Source organism: Diuraphis noxia, unplaced genomic scaffold (assembly GCF_037042655.1).
Source record: "Diuraphis noxia isolate RWA-SAM2 unplaced genomic scaffold, SU_Dnox_SAM2 contig0002, whole genome shotgun sequence".
Lineage (NCBI taxonomy): Eukaryota > Metazoa > Arthropoda > Insecta > Hemiptera > Aphididae > Diuraphis > Diuraphis noxia.
Window position 1 is genome coordinate 37471034 of NW_028301712.1, and position 15382 is coordinate 37486415.

The window sequence follows — 15382 nt, forward strand, 5'->3', positions numbered from 1 at the left end:
ACACCGAAAAATGTTATTCCTAAATAAAGTATTAATTTATAAGTTTTATAAATTGTATACCGTATGTAACGTTATTGAATTTACACTGTTCCAAAATGATCGTCAGTAGTGATGTAGTTTTAAAAATACTTAAAGGTAAACGCAGCTTAGCCGTATTAATAAAAAGAAGGTGGGGGGTTTCCCACTCCACTGGCTCCACTCATCACTATTCCATCTATTTTTTACATATTGTACTAATGTACAATATTACATAAAACTATGATTGATATTGAAACTTGTACACTATAAATAATATTAAAAACGAATTATGCAACGAAATAACAAAACAATTGTAGGTGTATATGAACGTTAAATATGCCATACACAAATAACATAATATATTATAATAGTACTAATACTATTATTATATAATACATATACCTAGTATACTAAATTATAATGTATTAAAAGTTTTTGTTTTTACAGTTTTCGTACAAAATTAATATAAATAATACAAAATTAGGCGAGAGTAACGATAAGAGTGTGAACATCCAAAACATCTCCTATAACTACGTTAGATACTGATTACTATTTTTATTAATTCCATTGTTGCTCGATATTGACGATATACCTTAAATAAATTTTTGGAATAACGATTTTTCGTTATTTTCTTTTATTTAACTAGTTTAATTCCATTCACCATACAAAATATATTGTAAAGAGGCCCCACTCAGTTACCAAACTCATTCTTTTTTGTAATATATTAGAAACTTCCCCACTAAAAAGAGAGAACCGTTCTGCTACACAATTACATGCCTATATAGTGTACCTCCAGTCCCTAAAATTGTGTGTAGTACGAACAATTCAGTGTGTAATAGTATGAAATTTAAAAGTGTGTTATTTACATTAAACCTTTATAATAATATTCTATAAATTCTATAAAACAACAATATTAATACAGGATATCAGTAAGTTCTTCGACCACAAAGAATTTTAAAAAAACTATAATTTACATACTTAATATAGGTAATTTAAATTTATTTTTATTTATTTACTGATATTATGTATTAATGTATTATTATTTTCATGCATTTTGTACACTTAATATGAGTTTTATATATAAAAAAATTTTTTTTTTTCAATAAAAATTCTATTCCACAAATTTGTTTAAAGAACCTTTAAATTTGTTAAATAGAGGTTCTACTTTATTTAAATAAAATTATTTATTGTAAATACATATTATTATTAATTGATAGGTACACCTACTATGTATAATTTAGATTGGACTGATTTGGGGCTATGTGTGTAGTACGAAAATTTGGATATTTTAGGGACTAATAAGTTGGAATAGTATTGGATATTTGAAAATCAAAAGAAAAAAAATCGGGTAGGTAAGTCGTGGATTTCGCTCTGCTGTACAGTAGGTTACAAGGTACTACTGCAAAATATTTTAAACAATAATTATTTAAATCTTATTTTATAAATAGCTTTACTACCACTTACTTTTAGTAATAAAAAAAACTTCTGAACATATTTTTATTGAACATTCAGAGGTATATATTTAGTAAATAATATTCCTAATTTTCTATTACATACACCCGATGTATAATATTCTTCATTAAGTCTTAAATACTTGGGGAGTAGTAATGTTCACACAGATCCTCCCCTGCTGTCGGTTCAAACGGAAAAAAAAAAAGTCTTAAATACTTAAGAAATAATAATGATAAAAATGTAATATAATGAATACCTACATTTATTATGATGCTCATATAAATCAAAAATTCCCATTTAAGAAGATTTTTAAAAGAATTACAGAACTCATATGTAATTTTCAATAATATTTTTAATTTATACACTCATAAAGTCATAACTCATTTAAATATGTTCAGTCCACACCATAAACAACGCATCGGATTCCTCCGGCTCCACTGGGTCTCGTATAGATGCGGCGTTTAGCTCGCGACACGAACCACGGGGTGACCGAACTTTCGATGGAGTTCGGCGACGCAGGTGTTGTAGCTGGTGAGGAGACGAAGTTGTATGGAGGTGTTATTTAAAAGTTTTAAATGAACAAATAAAAACAAAGAGAAAAAATATTAATGGGCGGAATGAGCTGATGATGTAAAGGAGACAAGGGAAAGTAACATGGTTATGACAAGGGGAGATAACACGGTTATGACCAGGATAGCCAAACCTTATGTTTAGGTTACATTTTGAAAATTTAGGATAGGGCTGCTTCATATTGACCACTTTCCTCTACACGGTATTCCATTTTTACCGATATTAAGATATTAGGCATCTTGAAATTTTTTTCACCCTACTATAGCTAGTTTATTTTTTTATTAAATTAGGAACTTTGAATAATAATTTTTTTTCTTCAATAAATGATCTTTCAATATTTGAATAAACTTGAAAATGTAATACAAAGTCTCATAAGGCGGTTGCTCTTAATGTTATTTAAAAAAAAATATATAGCGTAAATTCAGAATAAATTAAGTTAGGATTTTGAAAAAAATCGACATAATCACGAAAATTTTAAAATTAATTTGAGTTAGAAATAAAATATTTCTCTTAACATCTAAAATTTTAATTTTTGATATTAGATACTTTAAAAGCTCATATAAATATATATCTATTGTCTACTTTAAACCAAACAATATTAGAATGTTTTGACAGTCGACACGCACAATATGTATTTTCGAAAATTCTATATGATTTTTAAATCATTACATTTAGTTTACATTATCTATACAAACGGATATTATCAAAGTTTTTTTTATTATGATAGGTACTTAAAAATAAAACTTGTTTTTATAAGAACTTCACTTGAAAAGGATTTGTATCAATGTATACTTGTCTAGGATTTCGGTGACATATTCTTCATAAATTTATTTTTAATGTTAACTTAGTGGCCAAATTCTAAGCATGTAAAAATTATCAATCTCTAAATGTACGCTAGGTCAATGTTTTTAAAAACTAATTGTCGTACAAATGATTCTCATTAATCATTATACTCAGTTATGCATAGATTTTAGGTAATATTTCTTTTGTTGTAGTTTATACGAATACCGTGACTTTCACAAACCCTGTACTATCCATACGTTGCAATTATCACCATAATAATATGTACGTTTGAGTGGTTATAACTGCAAGTTAGGTCCAGTCAGGTTTGTGAAAGTCGCGGTCTTCGTATAAACTACAACAAAAGAAATATTACCTAAAATCTATGCATAACTGAATATAATGAAATCATTTGTATGCCAATTAGTTTTTAAAAACATTGTCCTAGCGCACATTTAGAGATTGATAATTTTTACATGTTCAGAATTTGGCCACTAAGTTAGCATTAAAAATAAATTTATGAAGAATATGCCACCGAAATCCTAGAACCTAGACAAGTATACATTGATACAAATCCTTTTCAAGTGAAGTTCTTATAAAAACAAATTTTATTTTTAAGTACCTACCATAATATAAAAACTTTGATAATAGTCGTATGTATAGATAATGTAAACTAAATGTAATGATTTAAAAATCATATAAAATTTTCGAAAATACATATTGTACGTGTCGACTGTCAAAACATTAAAATTGTTTAAATTAGACAATAGATATATACTTATATGAGCTTTTAAGGTACCTGATATTCAATATTAAAATTTTAGATGCAAAAATAAATATTTTATTTTCAATTTATATTAATTTGAAAAGTTTCGTGAATATACAACACGATTAAATAGATAATATTATTAAATTATACGCATTATTGCATCATATTATATTATATTGTAAAATTTTTTTTTTAATATTTATTAGAAATGAACAATCTATACAAGAAATGTACAATAAGCTTATGTGTTAAGAGAATACATGGCATGAAAAATTGAGTAAGAAGCCACCCACTGGCAGCACTTAGCATATTGTAAAATAATTAACATTCAATTGATGGGCATATTACTAGAGCCACAACAAATCATTAGCAGGAAGAATTTCTTAGTCCTACTCCACAATGATTTACGTCGCTTTGCAATAACCGGGGTTATCGTCGGCTCTGCATCGTCACTACAGCCGACGTCGATTGTCGGTTCCAGGAAATTAACTGACTCTGGAAGCTTCGTCAAGCCGCCTTCAGACTTGACCTCACCAAACTGTATTGAAATGTTGGGCATCGATACTGCTCGTCTGTGTGGTGGCGAATTCTCGAGATCACGAATTTCAGATGCTGCAATGGCAGGCATCACTGGTGCTGCCGCACTCATGAATCCAATATGATAACAAAATGTTGGACTCTCATAAGCCGCTATAATGGTAGGGATCGGTCCTGCAGTATGTTCGTCTGGAGTCACCATCACTGAATCCTCTAGCTTTGATGAGCCACTGGACAGTGTATCCATTGCGACATTCGACTCTTCGGGGCAGTTCTCGGCGACAGAAGATGTCTGAAGCAATGCCATATTGGGCATTGAATGATATCTTCTGCTCAGCGATAAATCCACGGGCCCATGACTTTCCAGATCTTTTGGCTGATTTGTACGGAGATCAGATAAAACCTGCAACGTACAATCGGTCGTGGACGGCACGAGTGAATCGCCGGCAGAAGATCTCTCCATCTCTGGCACAGACCTAATTCTTTCATCCGGTTGCAAACTAGCTAGACCTTGACTTTCCAAAATGTTCCGTTTATTTCCCTGAATATCGTTGAAAACGCTCAGATCATTTTTGGACGATGCATTCTGCGTATTATCACCTTTTGACATCTTCAATTCGCGGATAATTGACATGATCGTTAAATACGTATTACAGTTGTTTTGATTAATAAAATTAAGTAACACTTAATATATCTCAACAATTCTATAGGTACAAGAATACAAATATACTTAATAACTTTTAATAACAAATTAACGAAATATAATATGTGACCGTTTCAAATAGTAAATTAAGAATGAAATAATATATCATGATAATATATTTTTCAACACTTATTTTTGTTATGGCAACAAGATTGTTATTTATTTATTAGCTTTAAATACTAGCTTATTATTATATCATAGAATAATATAAAATAGACACTCGTGTTTCTGTATCCTATTCTGGTATGCAGTAAAAGTATGCGTATAATAATACCTAGTTTTACCGTATCCGTAATCTGATAGAATGTTATCAACGTGGCCAGTGGAAATTTTATAACAATATATTGTTCTGTGATAATGATGAAATGATTTGTTTAAGTGGTAAGGTATGCAACGCCCGCCTAGAAACCGTGCCCTAGGCCAAAGTCACCCGATTTCGCCAATAAACACAGTGTCTATATAGTATATACCCTTATAAAATTATTATTTAATATCACGTTAATTTTAAAATTTTGTACCGAGGAATTAAATTAATTATAGGAAAAAGCAAACTCTGCAAGCGTCCCAAATCCCCAGATGTTCCTATATTTTAGTATTATACAACGCAATAAACTAAAACTCTTATAAATTTTAATACGTTTTATATTTTTGTATCTAATTTTCTTAAGCTTTTCAATATTTTTTAAACTTTTTAATGTAGTTATAACTACATGTATTTTGATATTTTGTATACTGCCTAGCACAAATTTACATTGAATTAAATAAAAATATATTAATTGATTTTTGTTTTTTTCTATGATTTAGCAATAATTATAGGTTCGTCCATTCATCAATGTCCGATGCGTAAAAATAGATCATTACAGCCGTGAACTTACCAATATACAGGGTGTCCCACAGACATCTGACAAATGAAATAACTTTTGTTCTAATCAATATTTTTAAAAAATTTCTTTTAAATATAATTCATAGACACTTGCGCTACATTTTTAGAATACATTTTTTATTTTTTAATACTGAAAATAAAAAACTTAAAAATTGATAAATTTTTTTTTCGAAATATTCAATATAGCCAATTTGTAAATCTGATTTTTAGAAAAATTTATATGGTAAAAACACTTATTTAAGTCAAATGGCTGATTTTTTACAATTTTTTATTATATTTTCGTTAAGTAAATTATAGTAATTTATAGTTTATAATCACATATTATTAAAATAAATGCAATAAAAAAAATATTTATATTTTAACATGCACCTATTTAAAAATTTTCTTATAAAATATTTTTAAAAAACTTTATATTATTTGAAATTAAAATGTTTCTAACATAAAATAGATCGTAATTTACTTAACGAAAATATTGATATTTAAAAAAATTGTAAAAAATCAGCCATTTGACTTAAATAAGTGTTTTTATCATATCAATTTTTCTAAAAATCAGATTTACAAATTGGCTATAATTAATATTTTGAAAAAATTTTTTATCAATTTTTAAGTTTTTTTATTTTCAGTATTAAAAAATAAAAAATGTAGCTCAATTGTCTATGGATTATATTTAAAAGACATTTAAAAAAAATATTTATTAGAACAAAAGTTATTTCATTTGTCAGAATGTCAGATCTCTTCGGGACACTTTGTATTTGATAGATTATCACAGTTATTACTATTTACTACCATTAATCGTAAAATAAAATGCCATCATAATTATTAATAATAATAATAAGCAATATATATAGCATTACAGTGCTATATGTACGAATAGGACCCTATAAAATAACCTTTGCTGTTGATGTTTTGAAGTAGGTACAATAAAAGAAAAAAAAAATGTTAGACTTTGTTATATAACTTATATCAATTATTATTATTATTTTTCTTTCTTTCTTTCTTCTAGCTTTTACAGTCCATTTAGGACCTTCGCTGCCTCAACCACATCCAGTGGCGCAACTAGGATCTATTTTCGGGAGGGGTTATACATATAAAAAAATAAATTAGCAAAAAAAAAAGTCTTCACTTAATGAAGTGAAGACACTTTGAAATATTTGACTTTTAAACACATTTCGGGATGGGTCACAACCCCCAAACCCCACCCATGGTTGCGCCACTGACAACATCTTTCCACCTATTCCTATCTTCGCTATCTTCAATCCTTATTAAATCTTCTGAGATTTCCGTGAGATCCGTTTTCACTCTGTCTACCCATCTTTGTCTTGGTCGACCCCTAGGTCTTTTACCATTTAGTCTTCCAGTGAATAGATTTTTTACAATACCTTCGGATCTCCAAATATGACCCACCCATTCTAACCTTTTACTTTTTAGATACGCACTTATAATGGGTTTATAATAAACCGTTTATTTCAAATCTAATTTTTTGTATTCAGTCGGTGAATACTTATCCTGTTTAGTTAATTTGTATTGAATGTTTAAAACATTAAAACCAATACTTAATTTTGTACAATAAGTAAATGAGATTGCGTACATTTTTTTTTTTTAACTTGGGTGACATGAACAATGCGACTATTAAATATTAGAACTCACCGTGATAATTTTCCTTACTTTAAGTAACATAATCATTAAGAAGATCTCTACGCTAATTAATTTTAAGGCGGCGTATGGATTTCCAGAGAATTTTATATGAGAGTGAGGAAATCAAAGGGTCTGGGTATAAATAAAATGTTTTAAATGGCGATAATATACATTTTTTTACCTGTAAGACTTTTATCATTGGAGATGTGAACATTTTAACACGAATTTAGCTTATATTTATCTAGGTAAAAATGTATGTATTTTTATCTTTAGTTAGATACAATTTGGTACATTAATTTTTATTTTTATCTAGATAATTTATTAGTAATCTATTCCCAATACTCTACTCTTCAACACATTTTCCCATCCAAATTAAACTACATCTTTCAAATGTAATCAAACTAATTTTTATGAAAAATAAATAAATGAAATGAGTACCCGCCAAATTTAGGTACACATTTCAAAAATTAACTTTGATTATTTTTTTTGGTTATGCAATATAATAATAATGATATTTATGTGAAGTTGTATAAAAATTGATTAATAAACTAACTAAAATGAAGACTAATTTTGATCCACAAGCCACTAAGGGCCAGTTGTACCGTCTACTGTTAAACTTTGATTACGCTTAATCAGCTGATAACAGATATTTAACCATGCAAATTCGGCCGATTAAACTCCGGTTAACTTTAATCAGAGACGGTACAACTGGCCTTAAATCTTGTTTAAATTATCATTAAATTAATATTCAATAAAAGTGATTGATTAGGTAACCTATTGCAACCTGTCATAAAAATTAATAATTAAAGAGATATGATCACCATGTATTTTATATAGAAAACATTCATCAATTTTATTTATGTGTAAGAAGTTTAAATACATTTTATTTATTCAAATATCAAATAAATGATTAAAGAAACAAACAACCAAATCAAACACACAAATTTTCTATGCAGTTCAAAGTGCTTTTATTAAATAAAAAACAATTTTAATGTAAGTCACTTGTAGACAATCATGCATTGCATACATATACATAACAGGAGTAATGTTAAAACTTAACACAATGTGGAATAATTTTAATTGAAAAAATGTATTTTGATCAAATACATTTAAAAAAATTCTAGCTATTTATTAAACCTCAAAATGTTTATTTTAGAAAGAAAATAATTAATTTGATAGATTTTGTAATAAAATCATTGTAAAGAAAATATTATTAAAAAGTCAAAACCACTGAATATAATTTACATATGTAAACTGTAAATGTCAGTAATTTTTCTTATCTTCTAAAATCATTATTATAACCATAACTTGGATTTCTGTGCGAATAATGTGAATATCTTTTATTTGGATCATTTCTGTCTTCCCAATGATTTTTATTATCCCTTTTACGATTCCCAAATGGTCTATATGAAGGAATTAATGGCGGAGGTTTAATTCCAATTGATAATGTAAACAGAAAATCTTCATCCTTATCTGTGTATCGATTTTTAAACTCCTCCTCAAATTGCAATAACTTTTTTTTCTGATCCTCCGTTTGTGGTTCATCAACACATGTATCAAGGGTTTTAAATGTAGTGATGTTGTCTTTAATAACTATTTCATGTTTGCTATCTGTTGAATTTTGATAATTTGCAGATGCCATTTTTAATCTGAGATCTCTTCTATTGTAGAAAAATGTTTTGGTACTACAATCAATGAGTCAGCATCTAAAAAAAAGAACCAACATTTTAATGAGATTGAAGATATTACATAGAATTAGGAATTAAGATTATAATTATTGGATATTAATGAGAGCAGCAACTAATAGTAAATACAGGGTGTCCCGAGAGAATTTACCTATTCCGATATCTCCCAAAATAATGGAGATATAGAAATTCTGGGTTTGTAATAATACTAACAGTTATAAGAATTACAATTATTTAATATTTTAATTTATTTTAATGTTTAAGTAAAAAAGTTAAAAAATAATTGTTTTTATTCAATTATTACCAAAAAAATTCACTATAGCCATTTTATAGGGTTTATTTTTCTGAAAATATTGACATTTCAACATTTTATTTTTGTTAATTTCCTGATTTTTAATTTTTTTTTTTTAGTTATTTGAAAAATTATTAGAAATTAATAATTAAGTTTGAATTCAGAAATTATATAATAATAGAATATAATTAACTATATAAAAACAAACCTTAACATTTAATATATAATGCTATTTAAATACAGAGAATATTGGGTAATTTATTTTTGTTGAAAGAATTTTAGGTACATCCTAAAATTTGGCAAGTTAGTTTTAAAGTTTTTGTTTCTAAAAACTGTAGATAAACTTTCAAATAATTTGAATAAGAAAAATGAAAACATTTAATTCATGTGCCAATAATATGAGCTGTTTAAAACACCAACAGTTAATACCTATGATTGGTAGAATTATTTATTTTTAAGTCATTAATAATCAACAAGTTAAACTCACGTAGTTCGTTAATAATACTTGAAATGATGACAACATAAAACCCTTCTTTTGAAGGGTATATTTTATCACTGGTAGCCAAATGCAAAGGTTCAAACATCCTAAAACATAACATAGTTTAAACAATATGTATAGATATCAATAAATGCATAGAAAATAATTGTATAGTAACTAAAAATTATGAGTCAATTGTATAAATGAAAAGCAAATCTTAAATAGGTATCAAATAAAACAAATGGTGTATAAATTTATGCTGATTGATAAGGTGTTTATTACACATTTAAAAATAATTTATTATTATTAATCTATTATTTTGGATTATTATATTTTGACATAGTAAAGTAAAATTACCTTTTACTACATAACTATTATTTACTAGTCTTATCAACATGGATGTGTTGATAACGCCATACTAAGCTTGAAACTTTAGTGTTTATATAAAATGTTAATATATGAAAATACAATTCTTTATGTATAATGGAAAAGTTTACAATTGTAAATTAATTTTTTTATGCTAAAATTGCTTTTAAAAAGTTATTGAAATATTGTTTATTTATTTAATTATTTATGGCCATTGCACTCAATTACATGTAGTTCTAAAGCTAAACATACAGGAAAGAGAAAAAAAAATATAGGTATTTAATATAATAACCAGGGCAAGGAATTATATTCATTTGCATATTTTTTCTAAACAGTCCAAAAAATAGCTAGGTAATCTACAAGTTTTAACAAAAGTCAATAGATCCGAAATATAAAGTTTTATTTTGAATATTTTGCCATTTTTGACATATATTTATTTCTACATTTTACAATATTTTTTGCATAAATACGGTTTTTAAATGCAAGTATAACCCTTTTATCCCTTGTAGGGATAGGATTTTGAAAAATCCTTTCTTAGGGAGTGTCTACATCCTAAAACAAAACTACTGTCCAAATTTCATACTAATAGTTTCAGTAATTCCGGCTAAGTGATGACGAGAGCATGGCAGAAACCTACGGGTGCCCCAATAGAAATTTTGCCAAATAGGCGTCCGAACTAGGCCTTCATGCCTACTCCCGGACATAGCTCCATACGAAAAAAAAGTGATGGCGAATCACTCATGACAAGTCATTATGTATAGTGTATACATGATATAATATAATATAATTATAGACTATTAGAAGAAACTTGACAGCCAACTTCTGCACATGGGCGTGGTTTCATAGCGCGCTTTTATCTTGTCGACGGGAGCAGTGAGGGAATCGGTTTTTCGTAGACCTGTCTACCGCCGACAAAAACTAGTCACCGTCTGGGTCTCTTCTAAAAGTGAATAGATTATAGAAGATAGAAAAAACAACATTTTGTGACTTAAATATAAAAATTAGATATATGCTATTGCTGACTTTTTTGTAAACAAGAAGATTTTAATTTTGCAATACACAATTGTTATTGTTATTTTATTAATAAAATATGAATTATTAATTAGTACAGCGTAATCACTAAAAACTTATTAAAATATACCAAAATAAACATTAATATTTTTCAATTTGAGAAGAATATATTATGATTTATGAAAGAAATGTTTTACCAGATTTAAAATTTACTGGTTCCCAGGTATATACAAATAAATAAAGTTTTGAGTACTAATTATTACCATTTAATAGTAATACATAAATATCATATAAATCTTTTTAGTATAAGTAAATAAACTATAAGTAATTATAAGTAAAATATACACTCTGTAAACTTACCATCCAATATGACGTCCACATTTAGCACATACACAAACTTTCCAAACGTAACCAGGAAACCAGGAATCTTCAGTCTGCCACTATCAAACAAAATGAATGCACTATTATTTATTACATACTTTCATATAACATTTTCAATTAAAAACATTATTTCAAAATAACTTGTTGGTTAAAACAATTTAAGAGAATCTTTATTAAATATAATGCTTATGCCTACTAATAATTTATATCAGTGATCAGTAATCTTTTTGGACTCATTAGCCATATTCGAAAATTAAAAAAGTTTAGCAAAGTGAACAGAAGTTAAAAATTTTAATAGATTTACTTTTATTAAGGCAAGTATAAATACAGTTCAATAATTGTATAGATATAGAATGAACACATTCAAGATCTATAAATATAAAATAATCAATTAAATCAACATTTTGAAGTGGGTCGTACGAAATAGTTGAGAAAGCTGGATGAGGTCGGCTGGTCACCAATTACTGATCACTGATTTATGATGATAATGATTAAATAATAATATAAATTAGTTCCAACAATTTGAGTGTTTAACTTACATTGCCTTTTCCAACACACAAAGTTTTAGATAGTGTAATAATTTCAAATTGTGAGTGCAACGAATTCTTTACAGTTTGGACCTTGATATCTTTCAAACCAAATAATTGAGATACACGGCTATTTGAAGCAGCTGGACTATCAATTGATATTAGTGATGATAATGGTGAAATATCTGTACCGCAGTGCCGGCAAAGAAAGTAGTCGTTGACTGCTTTTGATAAGTCGCCAGAATGAATATCAGTGTCTTGAAACCTGACCGAGTTCCCATACGCCAGACAGACAAATAAAATAACCACAGAAAACACCATTAGACGGATACATTGAAATTTCAATGAAAAACTTACTATAACCTGTAATTAAAAAAAAAAAAAAATTAATACTATAAATTAAAAGACTTAAAATCAGTACATAATGAATCAGATAAAATCTTGTTTTTTTATATTGTATACCGTAGATTCTTATTATGTCAAATGACGCTATTTTGAACTATCAAAACATTAAATAATTTAAATATTACATTGAATTTACAATTGCACTTACAAAGATGCTACACCCACATGTGTTGTCTCTGTCGTAAAAGTGTGTAGCATACCAAATTTTAAGCTCAGCAGATCACGTTTATCTCCGTTAGTTTAAAATTTAGAGTGAATTGAAAATTAAATTAAGTTAAACCTGTTAAAAGGCAAGATAGGGCATCTCATGGGATTTGTATTATAATTTAATTTTGAAGGGAGTTATGAGTATTTTAAAATTGTAAATTAATGTATATCTAAAAATACTCATAACTTGCTTTAAAATTAAAATATAATAAAAAGCCCAAGAGATGCCCTGGATAATAATCTTGAATTTAATTTTTATATTAGGTCAATTCACTTTAAATTTTAACCTAACGGAGATAAATGTGATCTGCTGAGCGTAAAATTTGATATGCTACGCACTTGTACAACGGAGACAACGGATGTGTGGCGTCCTCTTAATAGCATTTTGTTCTCGATAACTCAATAAAATTAATTGTTTTTGTTATCTCGAGAACACAAATAATATTTTAATATTTTATTATATTTAAATATTTAAATATTTTTAATACAAATACATATTATATTTTTTGATGACTTTTAAATTAGGTACTAGTTTAGCTAATATTTATTTATATTTTTGTAATATACATTTTGGCTGACAGGAAGAACTCTAAAAAAGTTAAGTTTTTTTTAAACATTGAATTATTACTACAGTAATATCTACTAGGTATGTTTCAACAACTAAATAATTTTCTAAACCTATATTATAAAAAAATAATAGGTACCAAAACAAAAACAATTTTTTATAAATGCCAGATTATTTTCAAAAAGTCGTTTGTACAATTAAATTCTTTAGTACTTTCCTATTATATGAGACTACAGCTATTATTGCGACTACCACCCAAGATTACCTCTGTTATCGCAACTACCACGGTTGTTTTAAGAAACATCACAATCCTGTTATATAAGGACTAAGACTACCAAGATTTGCCCACTTTTCTATTATCGCTGACTACCTTATTTTTATTTATATTAACAAACATATTCAATTCTTTGATATATTATTTAATACAAAGGCGTATTGTGAAGATGGCCACATTCAAATTATATTTAAAAAGTGAAATAAAGAAAAGATCTAAATAGACAGTAATCATTTGTTAAATATTTTATAAGCCCTATACCATATATGCCATACTTGGCATACGGTCACTGAAAATAAAATAATAATAATATTATTGTCATTTTTGACAAAGATGAACAAAACGATTCACAAATAAAATAAAAATATTTATCACTATAGCACTAATCGTTAAGCTATTGTGGTAGGTGAGATAATGGAAGTAGTCTTGGGTGATAATCGCTATAATTAATATATGCAGTCTTGTGTAATAGGAAAGTATCATTTTTTTTTCTATAGCTAAGTATATTTTTATTACATTTTACCTATATAACTACAAAAGATCCAAATTCTTGTCTATAATATTATTCTAAAGTTTTAATTTGGATTATTTTGAAGTTTTTACCTATTGCATCCCATATTTGTCAGTTTTAAAATATATAGGTACCTGTCTGGTAAGTACTATGATTTAATATAGTTAAACATAGTTTAATATTAAGTAAATATATATATATATATATATATATATATATATATATATATATTATATATTAGAGATCATACATGATATTGGAAATTTAATGATGTAAAAAGAAATAATTTGTAATAAAGTAATAGCATACCTATTGTTTTTTTGTTAAACAAACACTAACACACCAAATTAAATTATAATAATAATAAAATATACCATGACCAATAACTATTACATGATAGCAGTGTCCATATTACAGCCAATTGAAAAAAGAAAAATACTTTTAAAATTTGTTATTATTTTACCAACACAATAACACATAATTCAAACCATACATGACAACATAATATAATATAGGTAATTATTACACCTCATATTAAATTTCATTTTCAAAAATCCCAGGGTTAAAAAAACACTAAAATGTTACAATTCCTTGTGTAGACAGATATCAATACAATTGTTTAAAATATCATATTTTATAATTTCTACACACAAACTTAGTATATTTGAGAGTTTGTAAATAAAATTATGAATCCTTAATCAAAACATTGTTCATCATACAATGATACAAATATGGTGAACATAAACTTACCTTTGACCAAAAATACGCTGGGAAGCAGGAAAAATCAGTAGCAACGTAATATGCAACGATTAATGAACCAAAACAAATGTTGGTTTTATCGGCCTCTATTAAATTATTGTATTATAATTATTACGGAGTGGAAGTCAACACTAGAACAAGATAAAACAAAATGTCAACTGTCAACATTGAAATATTGAATTAAATAATATTAATTACTAATGTGATAATTAATATGTATATTGTATACAGAACACATATATTATAAAATATAAATTAATACAATTGATAATTACAATAATTTATCGAGTACATACGTTCAGCAATCGTACAATCGTACTTCGAAGTACACGTACAACGCAGGCAGCAGACCTGACACCTGAACAAATGATGATAATCAATAATACAAAATTGCAAAGTATAAAATTGTTTAATCGTCAATCGTCATTCATCGTGACGTTGTCGGCAGGAAGCGCTAGCCGCCAGCAGCTGGAGCTGAAGCTCCGTAATCTCCGTACTGTTCTGTGGTAATCCATGCGATGATTCGTTATCAGTTATCACTAATCACTATTTACTACTAACTGGTACTTGGTAG

At 27.2% G+C, this 15382-nt stretch overlaps 1 protein-coding gene across 2 annotated transcripts; it reads right to left on the bottom strand.

Annotated features, from left to right (window-relative positions):
• Positions 1-8291: 8291 nt before the first annotated feature.
• On the bottom strand, positions 8292-15330 carry LOC107162892 (protein cereblon-like). 2 transcript variants are annotated; one of them, XM_015510033.2, is made up of 6 exons: positions 15105-15330; positions 14800-14939; positions 12100-12450; positions 11540-11619; positions 9812-9909; positions 8292-9053 (listed from the first exon to the last, which is right to left on the bottom strand). In XM_015510033.2, exons 3-6 carry the CDS (start codon positions 12406-12408, stop codon positions 8992-8994), a joined length of 549 nt encoding a protein of 182 aa, XP_015365519.1. In that variant the 5' UTR covers positions 12409-12450; positions 14800-14939; positions 15105-15330; the 3' UTR covers positions 8292-8991. The 2 variants fall into 2 exon arrangements, with proteins under 2 accessions (XP_015365519.1, XP_089077035.1); XM_089220909.1 differs by having other exon boundaries at positions 15084-15330.
• Between the last annotated feature and the right edge of the window lie 52 nt (positions 15331-15382).